The 22,708-nt window shown below is 59.4% G+C and overlaps 1 protein-coding gene across 1 annotated transcript in view; it reads right to left on the reverse strand.

The window, feature by feature from the left end:
- The window catches only part of PTPRN2 (protein tyrosine phosphatase receptor type N2), a gene marked incomplete at its 5' end in the record, with an annotated part of 710,841 nt that overhangs the window by 397,085 nt on the left and 291,048 nt on the right, over window positions 1-22,708 (reverse strand). Inside the window, 2 exons of the mRNA XM_082632697.1 lie at window positions 12,291-12,370; window positions 18,912-18,998. Of these exons, the coding sequence (XP_082488823.1) occupies window positions 12,291-12,370; window positions 18,912-18,998 (167 nt within the window). The remainder of the gene's footprint in view (window positions 1-12,290; window positions 12,371-18,911; window positions 18,999-22,708) is intronic.

A 22,708-nucleotide genomic window follows, 5' to 3' on the forward strand; every position in this document is an offset into this window, starting at 1 on the left:
GAGAAGGGTGTCTGCCAGCGGCGCTGTGCGCGGGGTGGACGGGGTCACGGCAACAGCACAGCCGCAGGTCAAGTCCATGGATGCTTCAGGACTCTTGTTTCCACAGTGGGTGGACAGTACAGCAAGTGGAACCATTCATTAAACTGGTGCTGGGAACCGTTTCACTCGTTCATTTTTTTTTTTTGGCCGCACCGCGGGGCATGCGGGATCTAGGTCCCCGACCAGGGAGGGAACCCGCGCCCCCTGTGGTGGAAGCGCGGAGTCCTAACCACTGGGCCGCCAGAGAAGTCCCTCACTCAATTCATTTTTAGAACAGAGTTGAAAATCCACGAGGGCCTTCAAATAATAACACATTCTGGATTTAATTACAGATAAACGAAATCTGACTTTTCTTAAAGGATGAGACATTTCATATTCAGAATGGAGATTACCCCAGAGCATGAGAATGTCAGTGTCTCTCTGTATTATTTTAGAAGAAGAAAGTTACGTGATCATTTGGTTCCTGAAATGTTTCTTTAAAGTCGAGAATAAGGAGGGCTCGGATGAGGGTACGCTCCACCCTCAGGTTCCAGCCCAACCCAGGTCGCTGAGTTCTCAGCCAGGTGCTTCCTCCCTCCTTCCCGAGGGGTCCACCCTTCTGGCTCCAGGTGGGAAACAGCCTTAACCAGGTGTGCGTCCCAAGGGGCTGCACTTCCTCTGCATCTCCCAATGTCTCCCAAGTTCTTCCACCTAGAAAGACCCTCTGAGCACTAAAAGGGGTCCCGACTTCCAGGTGGACACGTGAGGCATTTACAAAATGCGGTGGAGACGTTCCAAAACATTGTGAAACACAAAAAATGATTTTCCACGGGAAGATGTTATGGTTAAGGTTACCTCTAGGACTCTGAGTGGTCCCAGCTCTCACCCAGTGGGCCGCCTTCTGGAGGTGCCTGCCCTGCTGGGACTTCGGGCTGCCGCAAGAAAGAGCCGGTGACAGGAGCCGAGTGGGCCCGGGTCACACTGGCAAGCAGACCCCATAGCAGGTCCCTAAGGCTGACCAGTGGGATGCAGCCAGCAGACCCTCTGGCCTTTCCCCTCGTCCTGGGAAGCATCACAGGGGAGCAGTCATCGCTACAGATGACAACATCAGAGCTGGGGGCAGCGCAGGCTTGTTCCCATCTCCTCCAGCAGCAGCAAAGCCAACGCAGAAGCGCTGGGACAGCCTGGACAGTCAGAGGTGTGTCCAGATGGGCGGAGGGAGGGGAGGGAGGGTTAGGATGAAGTTTCTACTTCCGTATAAATGAAACTGCCACAAACGCACTTTTTAATCAGGACTCCTCCATTTAGGGCGGCTCTTGAAACAGGGCCCATTTCAAGTGCCCACATTTTCCTTTTGTCCACATCGCTGTCCCCGCCGACCACAGATACCTTCTGCGCCGCTGCGTGGGCAAAGCCCCAGCGGGTGGCAGGTCTGGAGACCTCCGCAGGTTCAGGTGGGTGTCTGGGGATGTCTGTCTACAACAGCCAGAGGTTCTCAAGTGCCTGCATCGCAGCAGCCCCTGTGGGGCTGGTTCCAGCACGGACTGTGTCCTCCCCCCAGAGTATGGGCTTCAGGAAACCTGGGGGCCCAGGAATCTGCACTTTTATCAAGTCTCAGTCGATACTGATGTGGTCGCTCTGGGGGACCACACGCTGAAAACCACCATCCTAGGACTCTGCAGAGGGCCACGCAGTAAAAGTGCAGCCTTGGGGGCCACACGGTCGTTCTGCCACACCGCTCCCCTGCGTGGAGGTGAGAGCTGCCGGCCAGACGCAGACGCGGGAGCCTGGCTGGGTGCCCACTGTGGTTTGCCCAGGAGCCGCAGGAAGCCAGCCTGGCCGAGGGCCGCCCCTGGGGGAGGAGGGGGAGGCCTAGTGGGTCGAGTGGGCAGTGACGGGCGGACTGGGAGGCTTCCTGCTGAGCTGGTGCGGATCCGGGGTCCGGGGTCTGGGGTCCGGGGTCCGGGGAAGAGGCAGGGCTGGGAGATGCCGGAAGGGCAGCACGGGGGCTGGAGGAGGAGCCGGTGGAGGTACGTGAAGGGCCAGGCTGCGTCCGCAGGGGCAGTGGGCTGCAGGGCCCCGGGCAGCAGCCCAGGCAGAGCCCTGGCAAGCAGGCGGCCCCTGTGCAGGGGCTCCGGGCCTGGCCTGCCCTTTCCTTTCACTCCCTCACTGCGCAGGAGGAGAAACGAGGAAGCCGGGGAAGCGCCAGGGGTGCTGCCCTTGCTGCCCCGTGGTCTGCTTGTCTCCCAGCGCGGAGCATCCCTGCTCCAAGCTCTGCAGCCAAGAGAGGTGAAACAGCAGCCCCTGCAGGAAGGCCCCGCCGATGGTATCACTGTTCTCGTTCTTAAAAGTCACAGGGTTAAAGCACTGCACCCAGGCGACCACCTACAGGATGCGGCTCGCCGGGACGTCTATGTTCGCTCATCGTGACCAAGTTTTCTCCAACAAGTGGCAGCTTGGGTTACCTCCTCGAGGGGCAGTTTGGGGATGTCGATTTGGTCGTGACATTGGCAAGACTTTATTTGTACCATTTTATCCTGTGGGAGGGAATCCTATCACTGCTTTTGCTGAAGACTTTTCATTGTGAATTTGCTTTTTCATGCTTTGCAACTGTAATAAGACAAGGTGTTGACAAAGAGCAAACCGCCTTTAAATGGAAAAGGAGGAATTGTACAACCGCCTTAATCAGCATGAGGGCATCGACCCCACGGGCGTCCTTCCGGAGCTACCTTCCCCTGGGTGACCATCCACACCGAGGCTTTGCCCTCACGTTGCGGGCCTCAGTCCTCGAGCAGAAGGAAGTCCAGGGGCAGACGGTGGCCACACACCTCCCTCCCCCTCCAGGAAGACCTGGGTCCACGTTTAATGACCACGCAATGGTCGCATCAGCCTGCGACCCTCCCACAATCCTCACACACGGCTGGTTCCCCTTCGTCCAACCCCACGAAGCACCAATGCAGCTCCGGCCACGCGGAGAACACTACGCACTCCGGGCAAGCAAAACCGACAGGAATCCAAGGTGGGCGGCGACAGCAGCCTGCCAACCCTGTAGAAGCAAAGTTTCACTCACACCAAACTCCTCCTCTGTTGCTTAATCACACTGCGACCCCAGGGGCATAATTACCAGTCCCGTCCCACGGAGAAGGAGCCGGGAGTCCGACAAAGGAGCCGTCACAGGACGGAGCTGCAGGACGGGGGCTGGGACTCAGCTCCGAACCCTGGTCCCCACTCTTGCGGGTCTGTGTCCCCAACGTTGGCTGCCAAGAAAGAGCAGAGGGGACGCCGGGCCAAGCTGGGACTGGAGCCCGTGCTGACTGGCTCTTAGCTTGCGGGCGATCCTGCAGCCAGCTCGCCTGGAAGTCGGTGCCCACCGTGTGGTGCATACTCCTCTTCCCAAAGAGAGGGCCGTGGGAGCTGCTCCAGCTGGGCTCACATGCCATCCCGTGGAGCCTTTTGTTTGCTGGCTGATTTGCATGTCACATATTCAGCATCACCCCAAGGGCTGCTGTCCCATAACCCAGCCACCCACGGAGTTACCGCAGCTCCCCGATGCACACGGTACCTTTTCAGACTTGTGTCTCAAGGCCAGATGGACTCAGGGTACCAACATCCCCTGTGAATTAGATGGACTTGAGGTACCAACATCCCCTGTGAATTAGATGGACTTGGGGTACCAACGTCGCTTGTAAATTAGATGGACCTCAGGTACCGGCATGCCCTGTAAACTACATGGACTTCAGACACCGGCGTGCCCTGTAACTAGAAGGACTCGGGGTACCAGCGTGCCCTGTAATTAGGGGCTCATTTTCAAGAATGGGCCATTGGAGCCTCAGTGTCCCTGTGCAGGAGGAAAACGGGCAAGTGGGTGGGAAACAAGCCCAGGAAGGCAGCGCTGGCCTCAGCAGCCTGCTAACAGTGAGACCTTCCTGTGACAAATATCCCCACCAGTTTCCAAGGGCTTCCTGCCCAAGTGCCAACAGACAAAGCCAGGGCCCAGCCCCCCTCCCCCTGCAGGGGGCTCTCGGCTCCTGATCCTCCTCTGTTCTGCGGCGAGAGGTGCCTCTCCTGATCCCAGCATCTGCGGGACCTGCCCTGGGCCAGGCAGGTGACCGCCCATGGCTGCCAGGTGTGCGGAGGGGCTCCATGCTGCAGGTGCGTCTAGGAGAAATGGTGAGGGGCTCAGACACTGAAGGGCTCGTGGGAAGAATCTGTTAAACAGTTAGGCGTCACAGGGCCTCTGAAATTATAGCATCAGGACACCTCAAGTGTCAAAGACCTGAGCTTGGCCGTAGAGCTGGTCCGACGGCCACCCAGGAGGAAGGAGGCCCCCCAGGTCTGCACAGGGCTCCAGGCTTACTAACCCAGCATCGTTGGGGCCGGGGAGGGGCGGGCTGGGAGCCTCTACTCAGACCCCACCTGGAGCAGCTGGCCCACAGAAACAGGGAAACATGTTCACGGCTGCTCCGCTGTTCCGCCGTTGCCATGGGGACTGGTGCAGCCAGAGAGCACTGGGGAGGTGGCTTGGACACACTGCGCTCGCCCAGCTGCGCGGCCGGGGGCAGGAGGGCCGCTGGAAACTGCTGAGGGAGGCCCTGGCCACGGGCCACACTGTCCGTCCCAGCACGCTGCCGGGTGGCCCGCCCGTGCTGTCACTGCGTCTCTTCCTGTGGGTGCCTGTCTCGCACTGCGGCCACAGCCCTATTTTTAAAACCAGCCACCTTCCACTTAGGCACAAAGACGCTCAGGTTTGTGCTGAGATGGGGAGGAACAGCAGTCACGTGCCGACGAAGCGTCACAACGATCAACTGTGGGAACAGTTGTGTGACTTGGAAGGACTAGGGTTTTGGACACTCACTAAGCAGAAGAGCAAAGGGACAGCAGCGCATGTCCTCTGCGTGTCGCCGGGGGGCCGGAGCCCCATCACTGGACACAGCATCCACCTGAGCCCCGCACGTGGTGGGTCACCTCCCCCAAGGGCGGCCGGCTACGCCCCGACCACTGAGATCAGCACTGAGCCCCTGGGGCCGAGGGCTGTGGCAGTGGAGGGGGCGGCCCACATGTAGGGAAGGAGTCTGGCAACCACATCCCAGGGGCAGCTCACAGGACACTGCCCACTGGGGGCCCGCTCCTCAGCACGCCCTTACCCAGCACTCGACTGTCCTGTGGATCAGGGTTCCTGCGTCATTTTCACACGAGCCAACTGGGACTCAGTGTGGAGCAGCCTGTCTGAGGTCAGAGGGCCCCAGAGGGCTGGGCCATAGGTCACAGGGCTGGGCGGGGCCCGTGTGACCGAGAAGTCTGCCCTCTGCAGACAGCAGCTGCTCAGGTGGCACCTGTCCAGCTCGGGTCAGCTCGGGGCTGCCGGGGCCGCTTCTCTCCAGCTGCACCTGCATGTGTCACTCTTGGAGACTCGGGGCCCCAGACGCACATGGGCCAAACCGCACTTACCGCGTCCCCATAACATGTCATCCTGTCCTGAGTGCCTCCTGTCCCCCCCACCGCCCGGCAAACGCCCCTCTGCCCGGGTGACCCAGCCAGAAAATCTGGTGCCCTCAGCCTGGATGCTTCTCGCACACCCAGCACCGTCATCATACACCAGGTCCAGCAGACGTGTCCCCAGGGCCCCCGTGACCTCACCCACGATGTCGCCGTGTCCCCATCCGTGACGCGTGTCCCTCTGGACCACAGAAACACCTCTAGCGCACCTCGTCTCCCCATACACCCCTCGAGCTGAAGCCGGGAGCTTTCAGAAGTGTTATGTGTCACAATTAAAACTGCAGGTCTGGGCCCATCACTCCCCCTCGTGAACCCCAGTGTTCCCGCGAGACGCCTCCTCCAGGAAGCGCTCCCTGCCTTCTCAGGCTGTCTGGGCCACAGTGTCTCTCTTTCCAGCAGACACCAGGCTTGGAGAGGACAAGACCTGTTCTGTCTGGTTCTCTGTGACTCCTGGCACCAGCACAGAGCGGGAAGAGGGAAGGAGAAGGAAGGAAGGAAACGGGGCTTGTAAGCGTGAGACTACAAAACCCACCTTGACAACCACAAACAGACTCCAAGGATGTGCTGGGCATCGAGTCGCCAACTCCCAGATCCAGGGCCCCGACCCAGAGATGCAGACATCCCACTGCTCGTGCATGGAGGCCTGGCTGCTGGCAACCTCGGCTTCTGTCTCTATGGCTGCTCGGGGCCTTGTCTGGCCACCATTTAAACCAGCTCCCGTCCCGACCCGTCCAGCGCCCATGCCCTGCCTGATTTCTCTTCAGACCGCTCCACATTCCCTGAGGCGATGTGATGTACGGTACACTACCGTACGGTGTGCTGTCTTACAGTACGTTACATCGTACTGCTGCATATACCGCTATGCTGTAACATACCATCCACCACGTCACGCTATATCACGTACTATACAATGTCAGGTAATAGCAAATAATTACGTAATGACAAAATTACATCATGTGACAGTGCACGCGATGCGACACTGCATTACCTGGCACCTTACTGGACTACGCCATAGAGCACGTCACGTTGCCCCGTGCCGCGCCGTATCACATCGCGCTGCATGTGTACGTCCTCCTCCTCCGTCTCCCCCGCCGGGCTGCACCTTCACCAGAGCCCAGTCTCTGTTCCGTCACCCCAGCATCCCCACTGCCGGCACAGGGCCTGGCACTTGGCCGCCCTGCGTTGGTACCAACCAGTGACTGGTAAGTGGGAAACTGGCCTCGACTAAAAGCAGCTCCAGGAGACGCCTTGACCCCAGAGACAACAGGACGTACAAGTCCTCGGCGTGGACGCCTCGAAGCTAAGCCGGCCCCTTCCCACTCCCCAGTTCTGCACGCGCGTTTGGCCAGTGAGTAAGCAGGCCAGCCCGGGTCCACGTTTCCACCCTCGCACGCCCAGCCCCGGCCAATGCTGACAGCTTCCAGAACCCGCGTGGGTCTGGCCCCCCAGGACCCCCAAGCTCTGGACTCCACTCCCGTCCCGACTCTCGTTCGACCCCGACTCTGCCTTTGCAGGATCGCATCGTGTCGGCATTTGGTTCTGACACTGACAGGTGCCCACGAACAGCCCTCGGCTCTGGATTGCATCCAACTCCGAGGCAGCCAGCCAGATCCCAGGAGGAAAGTGAGGCCCGGGCCCTGAAAACGCCTGGTCTCAGCCTCCCGTCCACTCTGCTGGGGGCTGTAGCAGTGGGAGGGGGTGCCCCAAAGAAGCCAGAAAATACCCTTCTGGGACCGAGGATGAGCCAGGAGATCCGTCTGCAGGCAGGTCTCCAGGTCTATCCGGACAGAAGCAGATTCTGTCTTCACGTGAGTGTGAAGAGGCAACAGCCTCAACTGTTATCACAGGACCTTCCCGAGCTGAGTCCTGCAGACGCTGGAAGAGCCCCCAGAGGACAGCGTGTTGTGACTGTTAACAGATTCATTGTTGCCAGGAGCAAGAGCGGCACCTTTCCACCCAACGTGTGTTCTGCAGCTGGTCGCGAATCCATCCAGGATGCAGCCGTCACCACCCCTGCTTCCTCCCGAACAGGCCTTAGACTCCTTTCTCATCCTCAGGAAAAGCACAAGCACCCGCTAAAGCAGGGGCTCCAGGCCATATTCCCTCTACGGAGGGGGAACGTTCACTCGGCCATGGTGACCCCTGGCCCAGATGAGCCTCGTTCCTGGACGGCAGACATGGAGGATGCATCTGACGGCCAGCGGGAGGACGGGCCTCTGTCGCGCACTTTGCTTTGGAAACACACAGTCTATCCATTCAGCGAAATAAAGCAAGCTTGTCCCTTCCAGGTAACAACACAGGATACACGACAGACAGAGCTGAAAAACTATTCAGTTTCTTTTCCGGAATCACCCTGTTGGAGTCCGAGACCCTTGCCGAGTCCCCAGGCCCCCGGCCGGTTCCCTCTGCTGCCTGTCTTCCCGCTTCAGTCCTCGGGCGCCGCGTCCGCCAACCCGCCTGCTGAAATGGGAGCAGCAGGTGAGCTGACCCTGCAGGGCCCCCTGCCCGTCGCTGGTGACCCCCGAGGTTCAGCCAGGCTTCACGGGCCCTCGACCTGGAACCTGCCCGAGGCTGCGAGGCGACCGCGCCAGAACTGCCTGGAGAGCTGAGACCAGGCCACTCCCCGCCTGCTGCCACAGGCCGGTCAGCGGACCCCGCAGGCTCCCTGCGTCCCACCACAAGCCCGCCGCCACTCTGGCCTGTGTTTCTCATCTGTGTCACAAGGCGCGGATCAGGAGGAACCCCGACGTCCCTTTTACTTAAAACATCCTCCGATCCTCTCGCGTTACGTCTTGGAGAAGATGAGAGTCCCTGTAGGCTTTGGCTTTTCCCAGCTTTTCCCAGGCACCCCACGCCCCTGCAGAACAGCACGGCTTCTGAGCAGCTGGACTGTGCGAGCACTTCCAAAGCACCCTCCTCAGTCTTGGTGAAAAAGCACAGCCTTCCTTCCAGCTCCAGGGCTCACCAGTCCCTGTAGCATTTACTCCGGTCTCTCAATCACAATGAAAGCACACTGGGCGCAAAACTGGTTTCGGGTACCTACACGCACAGCTGCCTGCCCACACTCACAGGTGCAGGCACTGCGTCCCAGGCGAGAACAGAGGGTGTGACCACGGCAAGCAGCCCGGGCCGTCGGGGGAAGCTGTGTGTGCAGCTGGCGCTACCGCAAGGAGCCCCTCATCCCCTGGGCCGGCAGCCTCCTTGTTCTGGGATTCCTCGTGCAGGTGCGGCCAAGCCCCCTGGGTGTCAGGAAGGCAGCGCTGACCCCACAGGCCGCCATGAACTCGCTGAGCCCTTCTCGTGGACCCAGAGGCTCCGCTGCGAGTTGATTCGGGTGAGAGTCAAGCTGCCGGCCCCGCCCGGCCCCGTGGCTGCCCCTTGCACAGCCCCCTTCTCCCCTCCAGCCCACCTGGCACCCATGCTGGTCCTCAGAGCCCCCCCCGACAAGCACCCAGGTGAGGCGTCCCCTCCTCTGAAGGCCGGGCTCTGCAGATGTCCCTGTGGCCTGGGCCTCGCGTGGTGCGCCCGTCAGGGAGAAGCCTGGTCGGCCGTCCAGACGGCTGCGCTGCGTGGGCATCACAGCAGGGGTCACTCCGTTCTCCCAGGAGCGACTGCATCGCACTTTGCAGAAGGACATGCCTGCCCCCCTCACCCGGAGGCTGGGCAGAGCTCACGGTCCGGGGTGGGTCTTGGCGTCCAGCTGTCCCGGTTCCCAGCCCTGGGCTCGCACCCGACAGTGTTTAAAGGCATCGTTCTCCAAACAGGAGATGCTAAGATTTAAAATCACGTGTGTTACTTGAAATGAGCCCAGAGGAAGAATGGAAGCCGAGTGCTGAGGCCAGAGCTTGGATTAGACAGGACGCAGCTGGTGTCGCTAAGATCCAAGGGAGACAAACCGCTGAGCCAGGCCCGTCACCTGCCGGACAGTCACGAGTCAAACACCCCAGCAAAGAGGAGCTGAGGCTGAAAAGGCCCCTGGGAGGGTAGCAGACACGGCCGATCTCAGGGCAGGAGGGACGCGCAGCGCACGCAAGAGGCCACGGCCCCGGGGGCCACGGGGCAGGCGTCTCTGCAGGGCGCGGGGAGCAAAGCGCATGCTTCCTCTAAAGGTGATCAAGCACATCCTCCCTGAAGGGAGACGCACACACGGGTTAGAAATACGTTACTTAAGGATAAGCTACCGAGAAAATGAAGAATGAGAGAAGGATTTTTCTGTCCTGCTCAATTTGACTAGATGACGTGGCCATGAAGACTGAATGCAACCACCCGTGTTCTCTGTGTGCTCTGAACACAGGCAGTGTCACCTGGGAACCACTGTTCACTCACACCTGACGTCCACGCCCAAGTTCATTAATTAATGCCCAGGAAAGAACCACCCATATAAGGAAACCCACTGCATCCACCTTTCAGGACAAACACGGACCATGTCTGATGGGGACAGACGTGTCATCAGCTACACGACTCTTCATTAAGTTCTGTACCACCCTGTGCAGAATAGGCCAAGGAAATGCCCTTTGAACTCCATCACAGGGTCACGTCTCCCTTTGCTGGTAATAAGAGGGGCGCACAGCACAGCACCAGGAAGCCCCACGGTGAGAACCAAGGGCAAACGGTCCTGGGATCTGCAGGGGCGCCGACACGCGGGCGGAAGGCTGTGCGGTCTGTACGCGGCCCATCCTGCCGGCCCCGCCCACAGTGCCGCCAAAACGCTAGTAAGATGCCACATCATCTTCTAAAACTGGAGCCACAAAACGTCCTTCTAAGTTCAAACTCTTCCTGATAACACGGGGTCACGTCCACCCCTACGTGGACCCTGCACTGGAGGAGGCTGCTTCTCTTGGTGGCAGCAAACACGCCCTCAAGGTGGCCGGGGTCGAGGTGCCACCACAGTTTGGCATTTCTGCCGCCAAACGCTCAGATCCTATGGTCACAGACTCTCCTCCGTAATCCTTTCCCTGTATAGCATCAGGTACATCCATAACATCATGAAATTATTTAAAATACAAAAGAAATGAAGTTTCTAAATTATGCACATATGTCATCCATTTTGCACAAGCAAGAAACACCCTGGCTGGCACAGCTACACTGGTTCACGAAAATGTAATTCGGAAATTTCAGTATTTAGAGGGTTGTTGATACGACACTCAAACTGCACGTGCAATTTCCCCCTCAGTACCTGATGTGACCACATTTAAAATGACCAAGGAACCAGACTTCAAATAATCAACCTCATTTCCCACAGAAAGCAATAAAATAAATGAAATGCCATTGTCATGAATATATTGTCACAATTCTAAAAGATAAAAAGACTTCATTCCATTTTATTCCATTCAGAGCGTCCTTAAGTTCCAGCAAATCCAATTTTGAAAGTATTACTTCCCAGTACTGGGATGAATTGCCAATTATGGAACAATTGTTAATGCATTTCTGGGTAAAAAATGATAACTGATTTGGTCTTAAATATACTCAATAATCTCTTTTGCTGAAGAACGAGGACCATAAAATGGGTGCTGCGCAGGGAAAGAGAGCCCGTGGTCACACAGAGCGAAGCCATTAACACGGAATTCCGCTCCTTTTCAGCCAGCAGTGTTTAGAATGGAATCTGCTGACTTCCTTTCTCTGGGACCCACTAGGCTGCTCTGCTCAGCTGGACCCCGAGCTCCACCCCTTACAGTGAAAGGAAGCCTGGGAGGCGTGTGGGCCGGGGGCGTGCGCGTCACCTCTCCACAGGCTTTCTGGGAAGTAGTACAACTCCACAAGGAATTCTTCTTTAACCAAAAATTCTGTTCCCCAAATCATTCCTTTCAGCAAATCAGAGTTCCTAAGGGCACCAAAATATCCTACAAGGAAAAGCCAACAGCAACCAAAATAGGGTGTTACAGCTATTTTTATGCCCTGTTGCCCATCACTGGATAAAGAAACTTTAAGTTAATAAGACGCCATAAGATGATACCGCAATTGACGAGAACTAAATGTCCAGATCTCTAAATCAGCCAGAATACCGTGCTGCATTGTACACTGGGGTGAAAATGTAAGTTTCATTAAAAATAGTTCATATATTTAGCCACATACAGGATTGGCTGAAACAGAGAGTCATTTTCTGCTGTGTCTGGGTCGGTGCATTCAGTCACTGCGCTTACAAAGGACCATGAAGCACGGGAGTCCTTCCCACTGAGTTACTGGAAACCATCAGGCTCAGGTTCTGTTACGTTTCCTATATTTTTCTTACTGGGCGGAAAGACTGTACATTTTACACAAGTTTTCAGTAGCTGAAAACAAACGTGGGGTGCAGGAGAAAGCAGCCTTCGTACACACCCCACATTCTGAGCTTTGCGTTTTTCATTCAGTGACAAACACCAACCACACGCTGGGACCCCCCCAGAAGATCTCAAAATGCATGAGCGGGTGACGGGCTGGGCTCTAAGAGGTCAAGCACTGGGCTACTCAGACTTTCGTCCCGTGCTCTCGTGGGCCAGGTGGACACGGTGAAGCCCGTGTGAGCGGCTGGGCTGGGACGGGACGGGAAACCTCAAAGCACAAGGGCATCGTTTTGTCCACACGGGGTCATCGCAGAGGCCGGAGCCCCGCCCCTACACCGCTTTCTATCCGAGGGAGCAGTGCGGTCGCCGTCCCCCGCCCCTCCCCAGGAGGCCAGCCACTCCCCTCCGGGCACCACCCGATGAGCATCGGGGTTCTGGGGAGACGGCTGTCTTCTGAGCAGCTGGCCCCCCTCCCTGCCCGGGTGGGCACGTGCGCTTAAGCGGAAGCAGCCTCACCTGCCACCTTCGCAGCGTCCGCCGCCGTCACGTTCTGGACGTTGGCGCGCACCCTGAAGGTCACCGCTGGTCCCGAGACCCTGGAAGAGACCGTTTAACAGGCGTGAGAACCCCTCAGCACATGGGCCTCCTCCCTGAACGCTACACGCACCCCAGGCGCTGCTCCTCCACACGCGACCTCCACGGGGGTGGCTCTGCGGGGTCACTGTGACTCTGTTCCCAGATTCCAGGAATTCTATCCACAGGCTTCGCTTTTCTAACACACACACAGCAGGGCACTTACAAAAAATTCACATCAACCCCAATATCCAACAATAACAAGCAGATATTCTTGCAAGGGAAAAAGAAAAATTGTTATGGAAACTGTTTTCAGTATTTTGTTCCCAAGGGAGCCACAGGAACCAAAAGCATGAGGAAAGTGATGGGTATTTTTAAAATTCTCTTGAAAGGAACTGTTTAAAAAACTTACTGAAATCTTTAGAACTACTCAGCAAAACAAACAACTGGCAGGGGATTGCCAGACAGGAGTTGTCAAAATTTTTCAAAGCTGGGCTCCCCTGGTGGCGCAGTGGTTGAGAATCCGCCTGCCGATGCAGGGGACACAGGTTCGAGCCCTGGTCTGGGAGGATCCCACATGCTGCAGAGCAACTAGGCCCGTGAGCCACAACTACTGAGCCTGCACGTCCGGAGCCTGTGCTCCGCAACGGGAGAGGCCACAGCAGTGAGAGGCCCGTGCACCGCAATGAAGAGTGGCCCTCGCTTGCCACAACTAGAGAAAGCCCTCGCACAGAAACGAAGACCCAACACAGCCAAAAATAAATAAATAAATAAATAAATAATTAAAAATGAGTATCTGGTAAAAAACACATTTCAAAGCTTTTTAAATACTGTGTTGCACGTGACTTTGGAAAGTACATCCCCCTTTTAACAACTGATTCGTCTGAAGGGGGGCAGGGAGGCCGCCTTCGTCAGGACTGTCCCAGCTCCGCATCCCCTGGGCCGTCATCTCCCGGACACCTCCCAGGAGCTGGTGTCGAGGGAGCCGGAACGGCACGGGCTGCTCGAGGGTGGCCCTTCCCGTCACACGCGTGGTTTCCAGGGGCCCCTGGCCGCCAGGATGCCCCTGGCAAGGCAGCTGCTCTTGGTGACTGGTGAGGTTCCCCACGACAGGCTCAGTGTTCGCTTCGACTGCCCTCCCCTGGTCCAGGGGCTGGGCCTTCCTCGCTGAAGCCATGGGGTCTTATCAGTCTGCACAGATTCAACCACCAAACAGCACCGCTGAGAACAAAACCACGTGCCTGCCATCCGCTGAGCCTCCGTGCACACGGGAGCTTTGCGCGTATCGTGTTTAATCTCTCCAGCAAGGCAGGCGCGGTCGCCTCCATTTACGATGAGGACCCTGTGGACCCAAGGGCTGTCCTCCCTTAAAGGGAGCCCAGCTGAGTCACAGGTGACGCCGCCCTGCACCCCCCCAGACGCTGCCAGGCCACCTGTCACCTGCATGGTCTAACCTGGCCCTGCCCCCTGCCCGGCCTCCCACCCATTCCACGCCAATTCCAGCGTCTATGACAAGATCGTTTCAAAGGCACTGCTAATAAGAGGGATGTAAGGAAACGTGCACGAGAGTGAGACTCAGGTGAAAGGGACCGGGCTTGAGAAGAGTCACGTGGAAAGCACAGCGACGCTCTCAGAAACGGCAGAAACGCCGCCAGCAGGAACCAAATCCCCGAGTCAGGCGTGTGCCACCTGCCACCTCCTCTGCATCCACTCTGTCCCCTCCCCTCCTTCCCGAGCGCGTCATCCAGCGGCCAGCCCGCTGCCCCAGGTCGTGGGAGCTCAGACCGCGCCTCCATGCACCTCAGGGCTTCTTGGCATTCAGGGGCCACCTATACTCGTGACCCCTGGTCTCGCTCCGGTCCTGTCCCTCAGGCAGCCTCTGGCCCAGCGCCCTGGCCGGCCGGGCCCTCTGCAGAGGCAACTGCGGAGCCCCCAGGGGTAGCATGGCCGTCGTTCCAGCACCTCTGCTGTCGGACGTTCCACCCAGGAGCCTGGGCCTCACCGCAAGCGCAGCGAGCGCTCCTGGAGCAGCTCCTGCCGTGGCGCCCACAGCTCTGGTGGCTCGTCCAGCCACGGGGCCTCCCGGTCACCTCCCTGTACAAGAAACGTCACCACGTCCTGCAGTAGCGCCACCCTCCCTCTCCACCCCTGCTGTCGCGGCAGAGCCGTCTTCCCGGTCCCGCCCCCCACGTGTGGCACCCGGAGGACTTGTCCGACCCTCCGCCCACGTCACAGGTAGCATCCTCCGTGGACTCCCCAGGCCCCAGGGTCTGAGGGGACGCAGCAAACCTCTCCCCGGTCCCTGCTGGGCGCTCCCGGGGTGGACAAGGGGTCCTCCCTGCCCCGTGGAGACTCCCTGCCGCGGTGTCTTCACTCCTCGCCGTGGGAATCGGGTTCCACGCCCTCTCAGTCCCAACCCCAGTTCCACAAACGCTCTGACAGCCGTTGCTCTGGGACCTTCTAGCAAGTGCAGCAACTGCCTGATGTTTGTGCTTGAACTGAACATTAATTATTGTACAGATCACTCGTGTGACGACGCTTCCGCCAGCGCCTGACACGCGTGTGGACGGCGGGGCTACGTCTGGGACTGAGTCACGACATCTGAGCGCAACTGCTTCCAAAGCCAGGAGGAAAGCCCTTCCTGACACGCGCGTCCACACCCACCGTCAAAGAGTACCAACAGCAGGTCTGCGCAGCACGGCTCTGGGTTTAGGTGTGGCGTCTGTGCCGTTTCTAATCCACACCACGTCTGCAGAGTGCCAGGCACGTGGGATCCCCCAAATCTAATCTCCCCCCAGGTGCCGGCAGGTTTCTCTAAAGATCACACAGACGTCCCTGGATTCCCAAAGACGGAGCACACGGGGGTTGTTCACCTGCCCCAACACCTGCGGGACCAGCGGAGAGGCTGACGGGGCACCAGGGCCTTCCTTCCTTCCAGGACGCCACACACACGTCACTGGGATGCACACCTGTGACCCCGGGACCGCCTAGCGTGGAAAGCACGCCCTGAATGGAGGGTCCGAGTTGCCGTCACCAACTCCCTACCTGACACCTGGTCTGTGATGGCCCAGCCCCTGCGCAGCCGAGCCCTGGCCCTGGCACCAGAGAGGGAAGGGTCACCCTGCTGCACGGGACATATCCAACCCCTTATGGCCGAACACGACGTGAGCTCAGGTGCTCCCTCCCCAGCACCTGCTCTAATGACCGGAGATGTGAAAGCCTCTGCACAGAGTCTCCACTGCACAGCTGTGTCACCATCTGTCACCCTGCTGAGCCTTTTAACCTCTGAGGCCTCGGTTTGCCCAGCTGTAAAACAGGGGCAGTTCTGGCAAGCCGCCAGGGAAACAAGACAGGAGGCAAATAAGTACAATCTCTGCTCCAGGAAACGGAAACACGTATTCCAGAATCCTCCAAACCTGCAGGGGTCCTCACATGGGGAGGGAGGTGTGGAGGGTCGGCGGTGGGCACGGGACAGGGGGGCCGCGTCCTCGCCGGGCTCCTGCCGGGCTCCTGGCCTGTGCACAGGACCTCGTGGACGTGTCAGGCTGTGAATTCCCGCTGCGTCTTCAGGAACCGGCCTTCGTCAGCGCAGTCGACCACACGGAAGGGAAATCACACCGCTTCTGGCCTCGCGAGGACTCACGAACGGGGATCCGAAGGGGGACCTGGGATGAGGCAGGCGCCTGCGTTCCCTGAGCTGGGCTGCAGGCTCGGCTGAAGCCCCCACTGGCTGGGAGTCTGCGAGGCCCTGCAGCACTGCCCACCTGACTGAGAGCCGAGAGCAGCCGCATCAGTCAGCACTGCCTCGGACAGCCATGATTAGATTATAAAATCACAACTGCGGTCGTTGTGCGTCTGCCGGCATAATTACACCAGTATGCTGATGCCGTTTTAATGGCCTCTAATGATGTAATAAGAAATAATGAAATTTGCTTGACAGCTACATAACCATTAACAAAACATATTAAGCATAACTAGTACTTCCATAAAGATGCAGACAATCCTGGAAGTGCCGCTTTGTGGGGCAGATTACTTTCCTCTCCTGCAACGATGAGCAGCCCTGAGAGCGTCCGTGGCTCACAGATCCCAGTGCTGGCCACGCAGTCGTCCCCCAGGCACCCCCCCCAGGTCAGTCCCTGCAGCTGGTGCGTGTCCTCACGTGCTGGGTCCTGGGGGCGACACACAGGACGTGCATGTGTGGCATGGGACACCACACACACCCCCGCAGACCACGTACAGCATTAAATACTCAGAGGTGCGAGACGAGCGTTAACTGGGCAGGACGGGGGGCTCCAGGGCTGGGCGAGGCTGCGGGGAAAGGGCTGCTCAGGGATTTAGTCACGCGAGAGCCCTGGACCAGACTCCCAAAGGCTGAAAGAGCGGGTCCAGCGCGGCCCCGGGGGAAGTCGGAAGCCCCCGTTCCCTGAGCAGGAAAGAGACTGGCAGGTGATATCTACAAAAGAGCTGGTCTGGGAACCGGCCCAGCTTCCGAGCCTGGAAAGCCCCCCAGGACACCCGTGTCCCCAGAGTCTCCAAACCTGGAGAGACTGAGCCGCAGACCCAGCTGAAGGGCCAGAGAGGGGTGCCAGGCAGCTAGGCAGCGTCTCCTGAAGGGCCCCAGGCCCGAGCCCCCCCACTGGAGCCCCCCAGGACTGACGCCACTTCCCACAACTCCCTTTCCTCTCCAGCCCTCCCTCAAACGCTCCCGTGGCAGCAGTAGTGGGGGGGCAGCCCCGGCCTCCATCCCATCTGGAAGGTTTCTAAGAAACAAGGGGCGGCAGGGGGGCAGCAAAGGACATGTCTCCAGGAAGCAGCCTGCGGCTGGGACCTCTGACTTCCGTCTGCTGCCTGGTCACCATGGAGGGTTTTGCTAAAGGAAGATAATGAAGGTTCAATCAACACAGCCCCGCGTGGGCCTAAGGAGTCCCACTCTAGAGCTGACTCGGGTGATTACTTCTGAGCCGCGAGGACGGTCTCCCGGTGCTGCAGGCCGCCAGCTGCTCCTGGAAGCTCCAGTCTCAAGACCCCTCTGCCTGGTACTTGAGGCCTTTAGAGTTCTCACACGAGGTTCCTGCCTTTGATGAAGGAGGCACCCACTCCCTCCCTCCCTCCCTCAGCCTTGGGCCACATTCAGTGTCCCCTCTACAGAGAGACGGGTGCAGTGTCACAGGGGAGCCACCTGGGGGGCCAGACCCGCCTGCACCATCACTCATCCCGTCCTGCGTGTGTGTGACACACACCCACGCCATGCGGTCAGCGTGCCAGGCGTGCTTATGCAGACATGCAGCAGGGACCACTGGCCCTGAGCTGGGTCCTCAGGGGCCAAGCCCGTGGGGATCCAGTGGCGTGTGTGGCCCAGGGAAGTTGCCCACGGGTGCCCGGAATGGGGCAGAAGCTCCAAGGACCCCTCCTCCTCTCTGAAGGGAACAGTCAGGACCTCCGGGTCAGGCCGTCTGTCCTGCTTACTGGGCCACACGGAGACCGTGACGGGGCCGAAGGGCCTGTGGAAGTGGCCTCGGGCAGCAGGAACGGCTCCCCGCTGGGCTGCATGAGGCCCTCCCACTGCAGGGCCTGAGTCTGATGACCAAACCCTCCTGGAGGTCCTGCACACAGGAGCGGTGCCGACGCACAGCCAATCAATGCGATTTGACAGAGGACAACTGTAAAGGACCCTTGATGTTACAGGTGGGAATACAAGTGGCTTCGGGGGCCCGCGTGCGGCTTAACACAACACAGAAATGGACCCTCTGCCAGCGGGTGACTCATCTCGCACCCGCCGCTCCCGCCACCCCTCCTGCTCCGAGGCCACGGCCCGTCACCGGAGACCTCAGCAGCCCCACGGCACTTGGGCTCCCTTGGGTCCCCTGTAGTTCGTTCTCCATGCGGCTGGAAAGACGCTTTCCTGGAGAACATCCACAGTGGCTCCAGCACTGGGACCAAGGCCACCTGGGCTCCCGGCTGGGCTCCCACGGCCGCATCACCCTCCCATGTGGACGTCGCCCCTGTGGGTGGGGTCTCCTGCCCCAGATTCCTCCCTCTTGGCCTCGTCCCTCTGTTCGCGGGGACGGGATGGAAGGCACCTGACCTTCTCTGACTCCGTCTACGTGTCCGCCTCTGCTGGCAGCTCAGCTCCCCAGAGCAAGACTCCTGCCTGCTGTCCTCTCCACCCGGGCACTCAGCGCTCGGTAAACATTTGTGTAGCGATAACTGTCCCCGTGGACCACCACGTGTGCAGAGCTGTCAGAAGAGCCTCATTAGCTGAAGGACCATCCCCGAGGCCCTGGCTCGCCTGCGGGGGCCAGGCCGCCCCGATGGTCTAGAGCCTCCTGGGTGGTTCCTGGTGCAGCGGGGAGACCTGAAGCCTGGGGCGGGGTTCTTTCAGGGGATTATAGTCCTTCTGATGGTGCTCTGGTTTCAGCTGCACTTACAGAACCAACCTGAACCCCACTGGACCTTTCCTTCCTCTTCTTCCCTCACCAGTTTCTCTGTGACGCAATTAACAAACCCCACAAGCTCACGGTGGACCCACCAGGCGGAGATGCCCAGGGCCCCGCCCACACTCACGCGATGTCCGAGAAGACGCCCGCCGGCATGTCCAGGAGACGCGCCACGTCCTCCAGCACCTCCGTCCCCTTCTCTGGGCTCAGCGGGCTGCGGGGAGAGCAAAGGGTTACGTGGCGGGCTCGTCACACCCGAGGAGCAGGGACCCCCCCGCCCACCCTCCCGCCCTGCTTGGAGAACTGCCCCGGCTGCACCCCTGTCACATCAGGGCTGGGCTGCAGGCACCCGGGGGCAGAGGCCTCCCCAGCCGTGATGAAGCGCCTGCATTTTCCAGCAAGAAGACCAACAACACAATGCGAATGGGGTTGTTAGGGGAGCGTGATGGGCCCAGGAACCAGCACCTGGCTCATCTCAGCCGGGGGGCGGGGAAGGGCGGGGTGGAGATGGGAGAGGGGAGCGGAGGCCGGGAAGCCAAGTTCAGGAGGGCGTCAAACGTACGGAGGAAACGCATGTCTTTAAGTGGATTCGGATTCATTTCTAAAATGAGTTATGCGCCAGTGAGGATACTGAAAAGTCACACTGTTAAGGATGGCAGGACAGCCCAGCAGCGGCAACTCCCCAAAGCGGCTCACGTGCCACAGCATGGAGCCTCGGACCCCCAGCAAGGCCGGCGTCCCCAGAGCGGCACCTCCAGCAGTGCATGTGACTCAGGTCCCTGAGCCCAGCCTGTCTGGCGCCGCAGGCGCTGCCTGTGGAAGCCCGTCAGAGCCCTTCAGAGGACTCGCCTGCAGTTACGCGAGCACCATCGACAGCTGGGGTTTTCGTCCCAGCCTATCATTCATTCATTCATTCAGCAAATGTGCAAGAAAGCCACTGGGTGCCGGGCGCTGCCCGGGAAATTCAGCAACAAACACTGAGCTGCTTCTTGGGGTTTATATCCAAGTGGGGACACAAGCAGCAAAGTCACCAACAAGAGAAAGGGACTGTGTCGTTGGGAGTTGAACTGTGTCACCGAAAATGCACACCTTCACGTCGTAAACCCGGAACCTCAGAATGTGGCCTCAGGCAGAAACAGGGTCTGTGAGGTCAGCAGGTGGTTCCTCATCCACCACCACTGGGGTCCCCATGGCAAGAGGAGGTCGGGACACAGACATGCCCAGGGGACGACCGTGAGGACCCAGGTGCCAAGCCCCCTTGCCCCTCCCGCCCCCGACAGAGGGCGGCAGGAGCCCCGGCGGCACCGTGCGAGTGGAGGACGGTGAACGTGCAGGAGGTGCCCGATGGGCTGTCCCAGGACCGCGTGACTCCAAGAGCCAGCGGGGGCGCAGGGCACGAGAAGGAACCAAGGGGGCTCCCAGAGGCGGGGGCCGTGGAGGTGGGTGCCGGGCAGGCCCTGCAGCCTGCTGAGATGGTTCAGGTGTGCGGGCAGGAGGGACCAGCAGGTGAGCGAGACCATGGCGAGCGGGACACCTCGGCAAGGGCAGAGGCAGAATCCCCGCATAGACACGTCAACATGGACTGTGAGGTCGGCTGGCGTCAGGGGAGGCGCTCCTCCTGCGCCCCGAGGAGATGCAGAGAAGCAGGCGCGCCGACGGGACTGGGGGCGACTGCTCCGCGGTTCCCAGGCTGACCGCCGCGCCCCTCAGAAGTGCTGTCACCTAGTGGAGGGAGCGCTCGGGGGGCTGCGAGCAGCCAGTCCCACTGCGAGCTGGCGGCAGGTCTGGGCTGGGAGGCACGCTGCACACGGCGGCGCCTCGCGCTACACCCACCTCTCCTCTGGGGGGACCCGGGGCCGCCTGCCCAGTGAAGGAGCTGGAATGTGATTTTTGGGTGGGCGCACTGGGTGCTGCCGGTGGCGCCACGTTTACTGACCGTGCCAGACCCGCTCGCCACATGCCTGCTGGTGACCCAAACCCTCTCCAGCCTCCAGGCCGTTCTTCATAAGGTGAGGAAGGAGAGGTCGTCCCGGTCTGCAACTGAGGGGCTGCCCCCCCATCCTGCTTCCTGAGTAAGTAGCCCTCAGGGCTGGGGACCCCCCATCAAGGGTGGACGAGTCCCCCAAACCTCCCAAACACGCTCTCCAGAGGCTTTCACGTTATGAGGTTTTAAAATAAGAATGTTTTTAAAGAGGTGTGTGTGCATGTGGTGCAGACACGGGCCCTTTTACCCCGTCCCCTCACTCACAGAATCTCAGGGACACCTCTCAGAGCTGGCATCTCAGCCCCACTGGGAGGTCAGCTGCCAACTGGGAAAGCAGTCCACTCGGAACCTTGGTGTCTGCCTCTCCACTCCCTGCCAGGAGCTGCAGGTCAGGTCCGTCTGTTCCTCAGCCAGCCTGGTGCTCGAGCGCGTCTGCATCTACGTGAAGTCTGCTGGGACCCCGAGCTCCGCGTGGGGACAGGCCTGGCTGCACGGCCGCCCCGCGGGCACCTGTGCCCTGGTGCCGGGGACGGGTCTCGAGGGAGCCATCCGGTGCTGACCACAGCGCCAGCTCAGTGCACAGGAGAAAGCACGCCACATCAGAGCGGGGACGAGTCCCACAGCCCGGCGTCAGGAAGACAGGGCCCTGTCCCCCCCTCCCCGGCTCCTGGCCACCAAGCAGGCCCCACCAGCTCTCACCCCTAAGGCCGCGAGCTCCCTCCTTTCCCCAAACCTCCCTCTGCACGTTGACTCAAAGCCACCCAGCACGCCACTTATTTTCAAAGGTCTCTGAGGATTTCGCACATTTCGGTCCTGTCTCTGTCCACGAGCTACAGGCTTGCTGAGGGTGTGACCAGCTCTTATCTTTTTCTTTCTCTCCGAAGCCTATGCCCCTGCCAGACACAAACCAACTTCCCTACCAGGTTGCTGAGATTCTACGAACCCCGTCTCCTAGCTTGTCTTCAACAAGGGGTAACGTAAGGAGATGCGGAGTCCGGCGCCTCCGTCGTGGACGTCAGGCCGACTGTGAGCCTCCGGCCCTACCTTCCTCCACCCTCACAGCCCAGAAATTGAACATTCTCCTCCATTACAAGATTATCTAAACCAGCCTTGAAGATAATGATGAAGTTCGCCAGCCCAGAATATTTTCAGAGGCCGGCTGGCTCTCCAAGGAGACACCTCGATGACCAGAGCCGCGCGGTGGCCCCGTCAGCCCCTCCCATCTTGCTGTTACGGCTCTAAATGGCTCAGGACAACAGTGGCTCCGTTCTTGTGCAAGTCGGACAAACGAGAGGGTGCTGACTGTACTCAAAACGAGCACGCAGTTATTTCTGTTTTATTTTTAAACTATGTGGCCATCAGCTGTTGTGTCATGGTCTGAACTTCCTTAGAAAGCAGCTGGAGTTCATTTCAAAAATCAATGGGCGGATACAGCATGTGAAATTTCAGGGGCCCGCCTGTGACAGCTGCCACCCTGATTACCTGGACACCCAGCACCGCCTGGAAGAGAGAGATGGGGGCGCGTTTAGCAGCTCGAGGTCAGAGCCGGCAGCGGCCGTGGGGTCCTCTGCCTGCCTGGCTGTCAGCGGCAGGAAGGATTTCTGGTCGACAGCTGGGCCGGGCCTCCTCACTAAGGCACTTCCTTTCTGAAGCCACACGTTCCTGATGTTTAACTGAGTTAAACAAGGTTGCTGCTGGGAGCTACTAAGTCAGCAAAACAGGGGAAATGGATCCTGACCTCGATGGAAGCCCGCTGAGGACGGCCGCGCCCCACTCTCAGGAGAGCCTGACGGCCACACGCACAGCCCCATGAGGGCCGCGGTGTCCTAACTCACTGCTGGGCCAGAGGAAGGGGCCAAAATGAGCAGGTGATGAGGGAGCTTCGGAGGCCACTCTGAAAGTAAAGACTAGTGAAAACGGCGCAAGGGTCAGAAAGGTTA

Source organism: Mesoplodon mirus (assembly GCF_964341445.2).
Source record: "Mesoplodon mirus genome assembly, chromosome: 9".
In the NCBI taxonomy this organism is placed as follows: domain Eukaryota; kingdom Metazoa; phylum Chordata; class Mammalia; order Artiodactyla; family Ziphiidae; genus Mesoplodon; species Mesoplodon mirus.